Raw genomic sequence first — 17,897 nt, 5'->3', positions numbered from 1 at the left:
TTGATGTGATGCTACTGCGTCAAAATTGTAATTGATTAGTGATTACGTTGTAATTTTTTGCAATACTAATAAAAGGGGAAATCAAAAAAAAAAAAATGTATTAAAATTAGTAAAAAAATGCGTGTTACTAACAAAAAAAAAAAAAAAATTCTATGCCGCAGATAAATAATAACTTTTAACTTTACAATTATTACTCTAGCTTTAATATTTAACACATAATATATCTCTTACAAATATTGACCAATCATTTTCTTTTTAGATAGCATAACGAATTTTGAGATATTTACATGAACAAATTTTTATTTTACATATAATTAATTATCTGGGACAAATTTCTAACCCATTCATTTTTCTTCCTTACGACATCTCAAATTTCTTTTTGGATGATCCTTACCCCTGCTTTCTTTCCGTTTTGATTGTAATAAATTTTTAAACACGATAATTTTTTACGGTTTCTGTTTTCCTATTAATACTTCGTTAACATGAAGAAAAAACTTTATGATTAATACAATTTTACATGTTTTTTAGGAAAAAGAAACGTATAATTTTTTATTTTTAGTGTTTTCAATTTTAGCCTTCCACACTTTTGTATTATCATAGCGACCTCGTTTCTCTATGAATACTTGTATTTTAATATCCTATTATTTAAATCAAGCGGCGTAGTTATACTCAACCAAAGCCCTATTTGAATATAATCTAATGATAGTATTTTACTTTAAAATAATTATTTATTTTCATAGTAAAGTTAGTATTTATTTATTTATTTTTTTTTAAAAAAAAAAGAAAAATATTTTGTAACTAATGTTTAAAATTAGGGTTTAACTTCGGGTGATTTAAATGGTACTAATACAAGAATATTTATAAATAAGAAATTAAGAAAGTCACAAAATGTTTCTCAACTCTCGGATTTTAATAATAAACTTTTTTAAAATCAATGATAAAATTTTAATTATTATTTAATTTACTTTAATAAATTATGATATATACAAAAAGTGACCAAGTTTTTTTCTAAGGTTCTAAATTCTTACAATTACTTACAACTTTATTGCACAAATAGTTGCTAGCTATATTTAATATATTTAATTTTAACCAAGGTGAGGTGGCGAGGTCGACCTCATATGATTTTTTTTTAATTTACGGTGATAATACCATCACGACTTACGATCCATTATTTCTATCTTTAAAAATTCTACTGTTTTATTCGACTTTTTTGATTAGCTTTATTAACGCAAAGAAGGATTGAACGGTGCATACAATATTTAATGAATTTATAATAGTGTTAGAAGTCAGTTCTTATAAGCTTAAAAATAAGCTATACATTAAAAAATGTTTATATTTAATAAAGCAGAAGGTAATTTTAAGGATCAACGTATATGTTAAAATCAATCCAATCAGATGCGAATAGAGTATCGCTTCACACTGGCGCATACAATCAGACACAAATAAGGGAAGGCAGATTAACCATATAAAACCAAACTTAAAATTAAGGTGTATATTAAAGGGTAAACATTTTATTAATTAAATTCTTCACACATGTTCCTATATTAAAATTCAGGTCTAATTACAGGTCTATATATACATAAATTTCCAAACTAAAAATGTTTAACATATGCTACATATACTATATATCCTATATATCCTATATATTCTATATATACTATATGTTCCATATATACTACATGTTCTATATATCCCATATATGCTACATGTTCTATATATTCTATATATTCTATATATCGGACATATGCAACATATCGAACATGTCAAACATATTCGACATTGATCGGCATCACGGGTCCAGTTATATCACATGATTGCTGCGCAACATTTTACTGCGTAACAATAGATAAACTAGAATAGTAGTATCTAATTCCTCTCGTATCCTGGAACAGACTTATTTACTCATTATTACTGTTCATCAATAGTAACAGGACAAAATAATCGAGACACTTTCAAAAAGATACTAGAATATTTCTCGAACGTTTAACAAAATGCGTGGTTTACGTATCGAGACACGCTCAAAAATAAAAAATGAGAGTTTTTTAATGAGTAGTAAATCCACTTATTCCAACTACTTAATTTTTTAATTTAGATTTTAAATTTTTTTTTTATTTTTAAGCATTTTAAATTGAAAAATAATTTAAAAATTATTTTATCTTCTATTACTGTCACGTGATATCACGATCACAAAAGTACGATATGTGGTACAATAGCGTGTTGTCAGGGGTCGTGTGACAATCTGCGACATGCATGATATAAATATTATAAATATTGAGTCATTTGAACGATTTTACGCCAACAATCTTAACCATGTGCAAATTAAACAGGGATATTCTTTACTTAATTTTCAAAGAATTACAAGATGATAAGAAAACTCTTATTTCATGCCTTACAGTTAATAAAATTTGGTGTGAAACAACCGTTCCAATTTTATGGAAGAATCCTTGGAAATTCTTAAAAGGGAAAAAATTACTATTAAACGTCATCATTTCACATTTATCAGATGAGTCAAGAAATAGTTTATCAATTAATTATTTGATAAATTATCAAAAACCTTTTTTTAATTATATTAGATTTTGTAGACATTTAAATATAAATAATTTAAATGAAATAATCGATACTATTGAACTTGATGATGTTGATGATTATTCAACTATTAGAAAAGAAATATTTGGTCTTTTTATCAACGAAAATACAAGATTAACACATCTTTATATACCTTATCAATTTGATTATCAAATAAACCTTATTTCTGGGGCAAAACACTGCTTTTCAGATCTTGAATTTCTAAGCTGTAATGCTTGTATTAATGATAGCGTCTTGTCCGAATTAACAGAAATATGTAAATCAATTAAAGAATTAGAACTATTTATTGAAAAGGATAATAACAATTATGGAATTATTAAACTTGTTGAGAGTCTTAAAAAATTATATAATGTACGTTTGTTAACCAAGAGATCTTTAAATAGTGATGAATCATTTTGTAGAAGTCTTGAAAATTCGTTGATCAAACATGCAGATACTATACAAAATTTTAAGATAATTAAGCAACCTGCTACAAGCATTCTCTCATCATTAGTAAATTTAAATAGATTAGAATTGGGTGGCAATCCTGTTGAAAGAATGTCATGGAATTGTTTAAAAAATGTTTCTCTACCTTTCTTACAAATCTTAAAAGCTAAAGGAATCCCAATCAAAGCTTTAACAAATTTAATTGAAAATACAAATGGGGGTCTTACTGAGATAAAAATTGATTGTGTACTTCATAATGATATTGATAATGAAAAAATTATTCAAATTATTTATAGAAAATGTTCAAATCTCAAATATCTTAAACTAATGTTTAAAAACAAAAATATTTTAGAATTAAAAAAATTATTGATTAATTGTAAAAATTTAAATGGTTTATATATTATTATTGATAATACAACTTATTGGGTTGATGGTGACATGGTATTTAATTGGGACTACCTATTTGAAATTTTGGTTAGTTCATCTTCACCTAATTTGTTTAAGTTCAAATTCTATTTTTATGAAGCACCAAAATTAGAATCTTTAAAATTATTTCTTGATAATTGGAAAGGTAGACGTTCTATATTATTACAAACAATTCAAGATAATAGTTGGGGACTTGGTCTTGAAATTGGAATGAAATATTTTGAGTTAATGGAAGAATACAAAATGCAAGGAATTGTTAAAAAGTATAATCATGTTCTAAATGAAAGTACTTTTGAAGATTTTGAATGGCTTCAAGAAAACATTTAATTTACGAATTATTCTTTATATCAATAAAAACAATTTATAATTACATTATCTTTATTAATATTTTTATACATTTACCATAATAAATAACTTGATTTAATGAATTCATAAAATATTTAGGCGGGCTCATAAAATACAATATAAATATAAATTAATTAATTGTACAATATTCAAATTAACAAAGTCAATAATATTCGGTGAACCCAGGTAATAAACAAGTAATATATACCAAATTATATATAATTATCTGGGGTCCTATAAGGACCGTCAGTGAAACTAAAAAGACTTTTGATTTTGGGCTATTAAATAATATTTCTCTGTTTCAATAAATCTACTATTTAAAAACCTGGACCAAATAAATTTGCTTTCAATTATTCGGTTAAATCTTCCAAAAAAAACTATTAGTTACACTACACAGTGCGTCCGTATGAGGAAAACATGCATCAAAATTTCAATGTAATTTTAGTTAGGAAAATATGCAAGAATTTGCAAATCAATTGATCGAATTGATTCCAGTACTTAGGCGCAGGCCAGTCAATTAACAGGATTTTTTATTTAACAAGAGTTTTTATTGAAAAAAGAGAGGGAGGAACGAGACAAAAATAATTTACGATAGACAAGCGGGGAACTCTTTCCGACGATCTTTCGTACCAAAATTATAACGGAAGAAATATTTCACAAAATATATACGAAATACAAAATAGCTAATCCAATCCTAAAAAATAATTTTACTATAAACTATATACAAATATGACAACAAACATGTTTATAGCGCCGGCAAACAACTTTTTAAAAGAGTTCTATCAGGAGTTCGAAGGGATAGAGGAGCAACACTTTTATGATGTTCAGATGAATAATGAATTTTGGGTTCTAGATAGCGTGTACGATACGTTACCGGAAAGAATATTTCAAGCAGACTTTCGTCACTGTCGTCCACCAGCGTTTTTCACTGAAATGTTTATAATAAGATGGAGTGGTAAATATTGAAGCGAAGGTTGCTACAGTTTCTCGAAAAAAATTTTTATTCGTCTAGCAAGCGCAGCAACAGTTCAATATCACGTGGCTGGAAGAGAAGATAACCAAATTGGTAGAAACTGAGGTAACATCTAAGGAACGAATACGCGAGTTGGAAGAAAAAAATACTCAAATTAGATATCGAACTACAAGAGGAAACAATTATTAGTCTACAAGAAAAGATAAAGGATTTAGAATCTGATGTAACCGCAAAGGAACGAATAATAATAAAGAAATATGAGGACATCAACGCACTGAAGTTAGAACAGCAACCGCAAACGAGTTGTGCGAATAAATTTAGTTTTACTCAACAAAGAAAAAATCAGCCCATAACAGATAAGAAACGTAACACTAATCGGAAAAATCGACGTCACACAACCGGAAAAAATCAGATTGGAAAAGATCGCTGAGGTTCCGGTTAAAACAATTTCCGATAGCAATTATTTGGATAAACATTTTTGCCGAAGTGTCACGTGACTTAAGATTTAATGATCTCCCGGCGTATTGGAAGATGAAGTGATGAAACAAGCAGGCTACTTAGAAAGATTAACGGTCAAACGAAATTACAAATATAAAACCCGTCCAAACCAAAATTCGCTTAACAAACGATATGGACCGAATTTTTCTAAAGGGTGGATCTAACATAACAATAACGAAAAACGGACGTTTATATTTTTGAGAATATTTGACGCTATGATTTCATCCAGTGATATTAAGAAAAGATATAGTTATCAAGCGGTTAAAAAATTAAGCGATCAAGAAATCGAGAAAAATAAATACAATATTATTAAGGATTATTAAAGACATATGCTAAAATCATTAACAGAGTGAAGTATATTTTAATGTAATTTAATAATGAACAAGATTTATTCAAGGCCACATATGATTCAGTTATAAATATATATATATATATATATATATATATATATTGAAGATTTAGGCAATGAACTCCAGATAAAAGAACAAAACGAAATAATAGGAAAAGATGGAAGTTTTACGAAACCGAGATATCGACAGACGTCCACAAATAACGCACTTACTCTTTTGGAGGACGAACAATTTGTAGACGCGTTAACGCGTCCTACGATATCTAAGGTGCCGAGTAAAGAGATAGTCGAAAATTTAATAAATTAAATGCAAAGAAAAGACGTAGATTCAGCAACTGCACTATTGAACGAAACCAAGAAACGAATAGTGACAGTTCAGGGACAAAGAGAAGACTCTAAATAAAAACTTATTATGTACAAATTATAAAAATAAAATTAAAATAAATAAATTAAAATTAATCGCGATAGCGAATAGACGTTCAATACGTTCAATAAAGTTTCAACAAATCATAGTAAAATTTTAGTTTTAGATAGACAAGATTGTTTTAATTAGAACTAGAATGATAAAGCAGGGATCGAGTTTAGTTTCATAGCTAAATATATTATTTACATCCGATTTGGGTACCTTTAACACTGCATAGAGATTAAGCTCTTTAGGGATTCGCTGTTGATTTTTGGGTTAATTAATTTTATACATATCTGGAAGGGTAAGTTGTTTGTTTTTTGTTTTACTAGATAGATACTTTATTTGACGGATGTTCTAGAAACGTCTACATTGTAATAAATTATATAGCATAAAATTACAATATTAATACAATATTAATAAAGTTTAAAATTTTTTAAAGAGATAAATTTACAAAATTTTTTATTAAAATTTTGAAATTATGAGGGAGGGGAAGGAAAAAAAAATAGATTTCCATGAGGGGGAATATTTATATAAAAAAATTTTTTTATAAGAAACCAAAATTTTTGAGGGGGAGGTGAGGAGGGATTGGTCCGGCACCTGCGGAATTTTTGGAAATTTGATCAACTGTATCGTAATTGGTTTATCAGATTCAGTCGTGCATTACTGAATTTCCAAAATACCATTCTAAAATTTAAATTATAAATGTCCAAATTTCCTTCCAAAATAACTTTGAATAAACTTAGATCTTTTTGGACACGTAATATGGTCGATCATTTGTCTTTATGATCTTTCTGTACAACATGAAACAAATAAATATAGTCACTATTTGCTCATTTGCGCCAAAAGCCCAAAAAACTTTTTATACGTACATTTTTTTTTCCTAAAAAAAAAAATAATAATAATGTTCAAATTAAATGGAGATATTCTTTATCTTATTTTCAAAGAATTACAAAATGATAAAAAAACCTTTCTTTCATGCCTTCCAGTTAATAAAACTTGGTGTGAAATAACCATTCCGATTTTATGGAAAAATCCTTGGAAATATTTGATTGAAGAGTTATTATTAATACTATTAAATGTTGTCATTTCACATTTGTCAGATGAGTCAAGAAGTAATTTGAAGAATAAAGGGGTTCAATTTTTGACAACTGTTTATCAAAAACCTTTATTTAATTACATTAGTTTTTGTAGATATTTAAATATAAATGATTTGGATAAAATGATCAACGTTATTATTATTGATCCTTATGATATTGACGTATTTTTAAATTTTAGAAAAGAAATAATTAGTCTTTTTATTAATGAAAATACAAGATTAACACACCTATATATACCCAAAAAATTTGATTATCAAATAAACCTTTTTCCTGGAGCCAAGCGCTGTTTTTCAGAGCTTGAATTTCTCAGCTGTAATACTTGCATCAATGATAATGTTTTAATTGGATTAACAGAAATATGCAATTCAGTTAAAAAATTAGAACTTCTTATTGAGAAGCATAATAACAATTATGGAATTAATAAATTAATTGAAAGTCCCAAAAAATTATTTAATGTTTGTTTGATAACCAAGGAATTTTTTAAAAATGATATATTTTGTAAGGTTCTTGAAAATTCGTTAGTTAAACATGCGAATACTCTACTACATTTTAAGACAAATATACAACCTACCACAAATATCCTTTCATCTTTTGTAAATTTAAATAGATTAGAATTAAGTGGTGAATATGTTGAAAGAATGTCAGAGTTGAAGAATATATCTTTACCATTCCTACAAATTTTGAAAGCTAAAAATGTCTTAATCAAGGTATTAACGAGTCTAATTAATAATACAAATGGACATCTTATTGAAATAAGTATTGATCACATATTCCGTAATGAGATTGATAATGAAAAAATTATTCAAGTTATTTATCAAAGTTGTCCAAATCTTACATACCTTAAACTAATGTTTAGAAATCGGAATATTTTAGAATTAGAAAATTTATTAAATAATTGTCAATATTTAAATGGATTATACATTTTGGTTGATAATGATATTTGGGATAGTAATAATGACTATGAATTTAATTGGGATTTGTTATTTGAAGTTTTGACTAGGTCATCACCAATTAATTTGTTTAAATTTAAATTCTATTTTTATGAGACACCTAAATTAAAATCTTTAAAATTATTCCTTGATAATTGGATAGGCAAACATTCTATGCTATTACAAACTATTCAAGATATTTATTGGGTGTCTAAAATAATTGGAGCCAAATACTTTGATTTAATAGAAGAATATAAAACACAAGGAATTGTTAAAATGTATAATCATAGTGTTCCGAATGATAATATTTTTGAAGATTTTGAATGGATTCAAGAAAATATTTAATTATAAATTGTTCTTTATGATTGTTTTCATTTATAATATATATTTTGTTAAAATCTTGAATAAATAGCATTATTAAATATATTCACTATCTTTACTATTTATATGATATCTGATATTTATTATATTCACTACAATAATTGTAAAAATTTTAATTTGAATATTCAGCTTTACAGTGTGGACGATTAATACAATCTAACCTTTCGAATAAAGTTTATGCACCTGTTTTGAACTAAACTAACTAAACTGTACCAAACAGGGAACCAATTAATTTTCTTTCGATTATTTAGTTAAATTTTTTTTAATAATGTATATATTTTAAACTAACATTTCACACCAAATTAAGTATAAAAAATTTAACTAGTATAAATGTACGTAATTATTATATAAATTTGTAAATAATAGAATTAAATAATTAACTTACTTCCTATAAATAATTTGTTAAATAATGACAAAATTTATTTTTTATAAACTTGAAAATAAACAAAGTGTCAAAATTTGTTACTTTCCTAAGTTCACTACTGGTAAAAGACTGGATTATGATGCCACAAGTTTTAAGGCGCAATCACTGTTATTTTTCCAAATATTCCAAAGACTGGCCCAGCAGTACGAAGTGGGACTGACGGGATCGCAAGACCATCTTTATTTATATATGAATGAAAAACTAAACATATTAGATTTTACATTAATTTATAAATAGTCTTTTAGGGATCAATGGTATTTTTTGTAGGAACCTTTGTTCATATATTCAGTTTGTTCAATAAATTGATTGGACAACAGTATGTTAACGAATGAATATCAATATTAAACTTCGGTTAATACAATAAATATAAAAAGTGTTTAAAAATAAATATACAAACCAACTGCATTTCCTTTTGGTCTTTGCTTCCTTCAATAATGTACCAATTTGCTAATAATTTTAAAATTTGAAGTGAGGACATGTTAACCGAAAACCATTACAATGCTTATCAAACTCTTGTACTATCCTTTGAGCTACCCAGAAAATTACGTTTAACACATTTAGTATATTTTTTAAGATTGTTAAAGTTAATAACTGATGCGCAGTAAAAAATCCCAGCCCATGCAAAATCCATGTGAAACTCACGTGCAGTTCATACATAGATAAAAAAACCCCACGCAGTTATTTTTTGTTTGTAATTTAATAGTATATTCACTTCTAATGAAATTTGATCATTTTTTACTTAATAAATTTGTAATAATATAATTAGCAAATCACTCAAAACTAATCTAACATTAATGTAAACGTGACATATTCATTAGAAAGAGAATTTTCAAAAATGAAAAAATTTAAATTTTAATATAATAATTATAAATTATGTGATACAGTAAAATTCAGGTGAATTTCACCTCTGGTGAGCGTTAAAATGATACTAAAAATAAAAGTCAACAATATATATTATTCAATTAGCTATTGAAATGAATATAAAAAATTTTACATTATTTATTTTTATTTTATTCATTGGAAATAGTTTATATACTTATATTATTATTTTGATAATTTATAGTTAATAATTGGAAAAGTTAAAAAAAAAAAGTTTTATTTAAATTACAAACTAAGAAACTTGTAAAATATTTACCACTCTAGTCTTAGTGTTTAAATAATTCTAAGTAAAACAAAAGAGAATATAAATATTTAAACTTGGATATGCTATAAAAAAAGGAATTATTTAAATTGCAAACTAAGAATCTTGTAAAATATTTTACTACTCTAGCCTTAGTGTTTAAATAAATCTAAGCAACAATTTCTGTTAAATGCATGGCATCAGATATCACTTAAAAAAAACTATAAATTCTTATAAAACCACAAATAATTAGTTATTTTTATCTGTTTTAATATCTAAATAATTAAATAAATATAATTAATAATTTGCAAAATAGTAATTCTTTTTATATACTATATTACATACCTAATTACTTCAAATTAACTATACAATCATCTAAATCTTTACTTACTGACATTTCATTCACTTTTACACTAGCTTGTGAATCTTCACTTTCAAGAATTTCATTCAATTGTTTACTAGTAAAATCAAGTAAGCGACTTGTATAACATGCTTTAGGGTGAGATTTAGTAGTAACAAGATTTTTATGCTCAATTGGTGCATTTATAAATTCCATAATGTTGCTTTTTATTTCTTCACTAACTTCATCATTATAAGGACGGAAAATCCAATCTTCAATAATACCATTCACTTCTGATGTAGATGGTCTTTTTAATGGATCTTCATTCCAACATTTTTTCATTAAGTCTGCATAACATTGTGGAGTATTTTCAATAATTTCAGGACGTTCACCTTTGCAAATACTTATACTAAGTTGAAAATCATGTGCTCTATTACTAAATGGTGGTATCCCAGATGTAAATTCCCACATAATTATAGAAAAACTATACATATCACTAGCTGGAGTATAGGATTTGCCTCTTAAAACTTCAGGTGCCATAAATGGTATAACACCACAAATATCATATTCTTTCAAAAATGATTTTACAGGTTTACATAATCCTAAATCACTAATATAAATTTTACTCTCATTATGATTTAAAATATTACCATCATGAAAATCACAATGAACAAGATCTTGGCTATGTATAAAATTAAGTCCAGAAATAATTTTATATAACATATATAATTTTTGATTCCAATCACTTTTAATTATTCTTGTTAAGTTTCCTCTTAAATTACCTTTGTTTGCATAATCCATTACCGCCATATATTTCAAAGTATCTGGATCTTTTGTAAACCCATAAAAATAAATAATATCATCTGAATTTAAACAACTTTCATGATATTTCCACTATAAAATAATAATAATATTTTAGTATAAATAAATTATAATTTAAATTAAAAAGAAAATAATATATTATCATACTTCGTTTAAAAATTCATTTAAATTTTCACTTAAATTATCATAACATTTAAGAATTATTTCATTATCTTTACCATCATAAAACCAAATAGCTTTGTATATAGTACCAAATCCTCCTTTATCAAAATATTCAACATTTCTAAGTTTATCATAAGGTATCCATTTTAATTTTTTTTCCAAAATAAAATCATCTATAATTGCATTTCCACTTTTTCCAAACCTATAAATTTAAATAATTAAAATTATTATGGAAGTTTATATCAAAAATTACACTAAAATTTAAGATTAAAATCAACACTTACTCTAAATTTAATAGAAATTTAATATAACATATGTCTTAGTTTCGTAGTTTTTGTACAAACATACATAATAATAATCTATATTTCACAACTTACCAACTAAAATAACAGAAATTTCATATGAAAAAATTCAATTAACAAATAAATATTTGACAATAGAAATAACAAATAACTTACAAGCTATATTATTAGATAATTTTTATAAATAAAGAATTTAGTTAGTTTAAATTATATGTAAATATTATATAAATAAGTAATAATAGAATTAAATAAATAACTTATAACTTACCAACTAAAAGAAATTATAAAATTAATTTTTTAAATAAAGAATTTATTATATGTAAATATTATATAAATAATAGAATTAAATAAATAACTTACACCCTATATTATTAAATAATTTTTTAAATAAAGAGTTTAATTAGTTTAAATTATATGCAAATATCATATAAATAAGTAATAATAGAATTAAATAAATAACTTACACCCTATATTATTAAATAATTTTTAAATAAAGAATTAAGTTAGTAAAATTATATGTAAATATCATATAAATAAGTAATAATAGAATTAAATAAATAACTTATAACTTACCAACTAAAAGAAATTATAAAATAATTTTTTAAATAAAGAATTTAGTTAGTTTAAATTATATGTAAATATTATATAAATAATAGAATTAAATAAATAACTTACGCTCTATATTATTAAATAATTTTTTAAATAACGAATTTAGTTAGTTTAAATTATATGAAGATATTATATAAATAAGTAACAATAGAATTAAATAATTAACTTACTCCCTATATTATTAAATAATTTTTTAAATAAAGAATTTAGTTAGTTTAAATTATATGTAAATATCATATAAATAAGTAATAATAGAATTAAATAAATAACTTATAACTTACCAACTAAAAGAAATTATAAAATAATTTTTTAAATAAAGAATTTAGTTAGTTTAAATTATATGAAGATATTATATAAATAAGTAACAATAGAATTAAATAATTAACTTACTCCCTATATTATTAAATAATTTTTTAAATAAAGAATTTAGTTAGTTTAAATTATATGTAAATATCATATAAATAAGTAATAATAGAATTAAATAAATAACTTATAACTTACCAACTAAAAGAAATTATAAAATAATTTTTTAAATAAAGAATTTAGTTAGTTTAAATTATATGAAGATATTATATAAATAAGTAATAATAGAATTAAATAAATAACTTACACCCTATATTATTAAATAATTTTTTAAATAAAGAATTTAGTTAGTTTAAATTATATGTAAATATCATATAAATAAGTAATAATAGAATTAAATAAATAACTTATAACTTACGATCTATTTAAATAATTTAGTTAGTTTAAATTATATGTAAATATTATATAAATAATAGAATTAAATAAATAACTTACACCCTATATTATTAAATAATTTTTTAAATAACGAATTTAGTTAGTTTAAATTATATGAAGATATTATATAAATAAGTAACAATAGAATTAAATAATTAACTTACTCCCTATATTATTAAATAATTTTTTAAATAAAGAATTTAGTTAGTTTAAATTATATGTAAATATCATATAAATAAGTAATAATAGAATTAAATAAATAACTTATAACTTACCAACTAAAAGAAATTATAAAATAATTTTTTAAATAAAGAATTTAGTTAGTTTAAATTATATGTAAATATTATATAAATAATAGAATTAAATAAATAACTTACGCCCTATATTATTAAATAATTTTTTAAATAAAGAATTTAGTTAGTTTAAATTATATGTAAATATCATATAAATAAAAAACAATAGAATTAAATAAATAACTTACGCCCTATATTATTAAATAATTTTTTAAATAAAGAATTTAGTTAGTTTAAATTATATGTAAATATCATATAAATAAGTAATAATAGAACTAAATAAATAACTTACACTCTTATAGTATTAAATAATATTTTAAATAAAGAATTTAGTTAGTTTAAATTATATGTAAATATTATATAAATAAGTAACAATAGAATTAAATAAATAACTTATAACTTACCAACTAAAAGAAATTATAAAATAATTTTTTAAATAAAGAATTTAGTTAGTTTAAATTATGTAAATATCATATAAATAAGTAATAATAGAATTAAATAAATAACTTATAACTTACCAACTAAAAGAAATTATAAAATAATTTTTTAAATAAAGAATTTAGTTAGTTTAAATTATATGTAAATATCATATAAATAAGTAATAATAGAATTAAATAAATAACTTACACCCTATATTATTAAATAATTTTTTAAATAAAGAATTTAGTTAGTTTAAATTATATGAAGATATCATATAAATAAGTAATAATAGAATTAAATAAATAACTTATAACTTACGATCTATTTAAATAATTTAGTTAGTTTAAATTATATGTAAATATTATATAAATAATAGAATTAAAAAAATAACTTACGCCCTATATTATTAAATAATTTTTTAAATAAAGAATTTAGTTAGTTTAAATTATATGTAAATATTATATAAATAAGTAATAATAGAACAATAAATAACTTACCCTCTTATAGTATTAAATAATATTTTAAATAAAGAATTTAGTTAGTTTAAATTATATGTAAATATTATATAAATAAGTAATAATAGAATTAAATAAATATTAAATAACTTTTACCATCTAAAAGAAATTATAAAATAATTTTTAAATAAAGAATTAAGTTAGTTTAAATTATATGTAAATATCATATAAATAAGTAATAATGGAATTAAATAAATAACTTATAACTTACCAACTAAAAGAAATTATAAAATAATATTTTAAATAAAGAATTTAGTTAGTTTAAATTATATGTAAATATCATATAAATAAGTAATAATGGAATTAAATAAATAATTTATAACTTACGATCTATTTAAATAATTTGGATTAGTTTAAATTATATGTAAATATTATATAAGTAAGTAATAATAGAATTAAATAAATATTAAATAACTTTTACCATCTAAAAGAAATTATAAAATAATTTTTAAATAAAGAATTAAGTTAGTTTAAATTATATGTAAATATCATATAAATAAGTAATAATGGAATTAATAAATAACTTACCCTCTATAGTATTAAATAATATTTTAAATAAAGAATTTAGTTAGTTTAAATTATATATAAAACATTATATAAATAATAGAATTAAATAAATAACTTATAACTTCAACTAAAAGAAATTATAAAATAATATTTTAAATAAAGAATTTAGTTAGTTTAAATTATATGTAAATATCATATAAATAAGTAATAATGGAATTAAATAAATAACTTACACCCTATATTATAAAATAATATTTTAAATAAAGAATTTAGTTAGTTTAAATTATATGTAAATATTATATAAGTAAGTAATAATAGAATTAAATAAATATTAAATAACTTTTACCATCTAAAAGAAATTATAAAATAATTTTTAAATAAAGAATTAAGTTAGTTTAAATTATATGTAAATATCATATAAATAAGTAATAATGGAATTAAATAAATAACTTACCCTCTATAGTATTAAATAATATTTTAAATAAAGAATTTAGTTAGTTTAAATTATATGTAAATATTATATAAATAATAGAATTAAATAAATAACTTATAACTTACCAACTAAAAGAAATTATAAAATAATATTTTAAATAAAGAATTTGGATTAGTTTAAATTATATGTAAATATCTTAAATAAGTATAGTAAGATTAAATAAATAACTTACACCCTATATTATAAAATAATATTTTAAATAAAAATTTAGTTAGTTTAAATTATATGTAAATATTATATAAGTAAGTAATAATAATTAAATAAATATTAAATAACTTTTACCATCTAAAAGAAATTATAAAATAATTTTTAAATAAAGAATTAAGTTAGGTTAGAATTATATGTAAATATCATATAAATAAGTAATAATGGAATTAAATAAATAACTTACCCTCTATAATTGTTAAATAATATTTTAAATAAAGAATTTGGTTAGTTTAAATTATATGTAAATATTATATAAATAATAAATTAAATAAATAACTTATAACTTACCAACTAAAAGAAATTATAAAATAATATTTTAAATAAAGAATTTAGTTAGTTTAAATTATATGTAAATATCATATAAATAAGTAATAATGGAATTAAATAAATAACTTACACCCTATATTATAAAATAATATTTTAAATAAAGAATTTAGTTAGTTTAAATTATATGTAAATATTATATAAATAATAGAAATTAAATAAATAACTTATAACTTACCAACTAAAAGAGAAATTATAAAATAATATTTTAAATAAAGAATTTAGTTAGTTTAAATTATATGTTAAATATCATATAAATAAGTAATAATGGAATTAAATAAAGTAACTTACACCCTATATTATAAAATAATATTTTAAATAAAGAATTTAGTTAAGTTTAAATTATATGTAAATATATTATAAATAAGTAATAATGGAATTAAATAAATAACTTACACCCTATATTATAAAAATAATATTTTAAATAAAAATTTAGTTAGTTTAAATTATATGTAAATATTATATAAGTAAGTAATAATAGAATTAAGAAATGCGTGATATTAAATAACTTTTTACCATCTAAAGAAATTATAAAATAATTTTTAAATAAAGAATTAAGTTAGTTTAAATTATATGTAAATATCATATAAATAGTAGCAATGATTAAATAAATAACTTACCCTCTATAGTATTAAATAATATTTTAAATAAAGAATTTAGTTAGTTTAAATTATAATAATAATATTATATAAATAAACGTAAATTAAATAAATAACTTATAAGCTTTACCAACTAAAAATTATAAAATAATATTTTAAATAAAATTTAGTTAGTTTCGTATATGTAAATATCATATAAATAAGTAATAATGGAATTAAATAAATAACTTACACTATATTATAAAATAATTTTTTAAATAAGAAATTTAGTTAGTTTAAATTATATGTAAATATCATATAAATAAGTAATAATAGAATTAAATAAATAACTTACACCCTATATTATTAAATAATTTTTTAAATAAAGAATTTAGTTAGTTTAAATTATATGTAAATATCATATAAATAAGTAATAATAGAATTAAATAAATAACACACCCTATATTAGTAAATAATTTTTAAATAAAGAATTTAGTTAGTTTAAATTATATGTAAATATCATATAAATAAGTAATAATAGAATTAAATAAATAACTTACACCCTATATTATTAAATAATTTTTTAAATAAAGAATTTAGTTAGTTTAAATTATATGTAAATATTATATAAATAATAGAATTAAATAAATAACTTACTCCCTATATTATTAAATAATTTTTTAAATAAAGAATTTAGTTACTAGTTTAAATTATATGTAAATATTATATAAATAATAGAATTAAGTAAATAACTTACGCACTATATTATTAAATAATTTTTTAAATAAAGAAATTAGTTAGTTTAATTATATGTATATATTATATTAATACTAGATAATAATAGGATTAAATAAATAACTTACACCCTATATTATTAAATAATTTTTTAAATAAAGAATTTAGTTAGTTTAAATTATATGTAAATATTACATAAATAAGTAATAATAGAATTAAATAAATAACTTATAACTTACAAACTAAAAAAAATTACAAAATAAATTTTAAATAAAGAATTTAATTAGTTTAAATAATATGTAAATATACTATAAATAAGCAATAATAGGATTAAAGAAATAACTTACCCCCTATATTATTAAATAATTTTTTAAATAAAAATTTAGTTGGTTTATCAATTATTAATTAGTTAGATATAACAGAAAAGTATTTACTATAGTAAATTAATGTATTCACTTACAATCTAATTATTTAAATTAAAAATATAATTAGTTAAATTATGTAAAATATTAAACAAATAAATATACTAATATATATATTGTAACTTACCATCTGTAATATAATTAATTATTAAATAGTTATTTAAACAAAGAATTCAGTAATTTGAATATTATGTAAAATAAATAAAATAATAAAGTAAAAAAACTAAAAATTTAAATAACTGATAACTTACTAACTAGTATTATTAATCATTAATAAATTATTTGGTTACAATAGAATATAATAAAAATAATAATTAATTTCATTAATTTATTTAATATAATTTTTATACAATATAGTTAGTTTATATTTGCAAAATTGTTTAAAATTTTGACAGGGTAATTCTAATTTTATATTATATATTTATGCTGTATGATTACCTTTATCAATACATTGATCCATTACTATATCA

At 20.9% G+C, this 17,897-nt stretch overlaps 4 protein-coding genes across 4 annotated transcripts; 3 read left to right on the top strand and 1 right to left on the bottom strand.

Annotated features, from left to right (window-relative positions):
* Positions 1-2,287: 2,287 nt before the first annotated feature.
* On the top strand, positions 2,288-3,765 carry OCT59_029381 (uncharacterized protein; the record flags this gene model as incomplete). Its single annotated transcript, XM_025327770.2, has 1 exon — positions 2,288-3,765. The coding sequence occupies exon 1, from the start codon at positions 2,311-2,313 to the stop codon at positions 3,763-3,765; it is 1,455 nt and encodes a 484-aa protein (XP_025169570.1). The 5' UTR covers positions 2,288-2,310.
* A 747-nt stretch (positions 3,766-4,512) lies between these two features.
* OCT59_029380 (uncharacterized protein) lies at positions 4,513-5,186 on the top strand (the record flags this gene model as incomplete). The annotated part of the gene is made up of 2 exons (XM_066143578.1): positions 4,513-4,738; positions 4,915-5,186. 2 exons carry the CDS (start codon positions 4,513-4,515, stop codon positions 5,184-5,186), a joined length of 498 nt encoding a protein of 165 aa, XP_065994662.1.
* Positions 5,187-6,910: 1,724 nt separating this feature from the next.
* On the top strand, positions 6,911-8,380 carry OCT59_029379 (uncharacterized protein; the record flags this gene model as incomplete). The annotated part of the gene is made up of 1 exon (XM_025327771.1): positions 6,911-8,380. The coding sequence occupies one exon, from the start codon at positions 6,911-6,913 to the stop codon at positions 8,378-8,380; it is 1,470 nt and encodes a 489-aa protein (XP_025169571.1).
* Positions 8,381-10,228: 1,848 nt separating this feature from the next.
* Positions 10,229-11,634, bottom strand: OCT59_029378 (uncharacterized protein; the record flags this gene model as incomplete). Its single annotated transcript, XM_066143563.1, has 6 exons — positions 10,229-10,235; positions 10,306-10,312; positions 10,393-10,647; positions 11,083-11,194; positions 11,270-11,486; positions 11,597-11,634. 6 exons carry the CDS (start codon positions 11,632-11,634, stop codon positions 10,229-10,231), a joined length of 636 nt encoding a protein of 211 aa, XP_065994661.1.
* Positions 11,635-17,897: the final 6,263 nt, after the last annotated feature.

Source organism: Rhizophagus irregularis, chromosome 9 (genome assembly GCF_026210795.1).
Source record: "Rhizophagus irregularis chromosome 9, complete sequence".
Lineage (NCBI taxonomy): Eukaryota > Fungi > Glomeromycota > Glomeromycetes > Glomerales > Glomeraceae > Rhizophagus > Rhizophagus irregularis.
The sequence above is the reverse complement of the archived record's forward strand: the minus strand, read 5'-3'. Positions and strand labels throughout refer to the sequence as shown.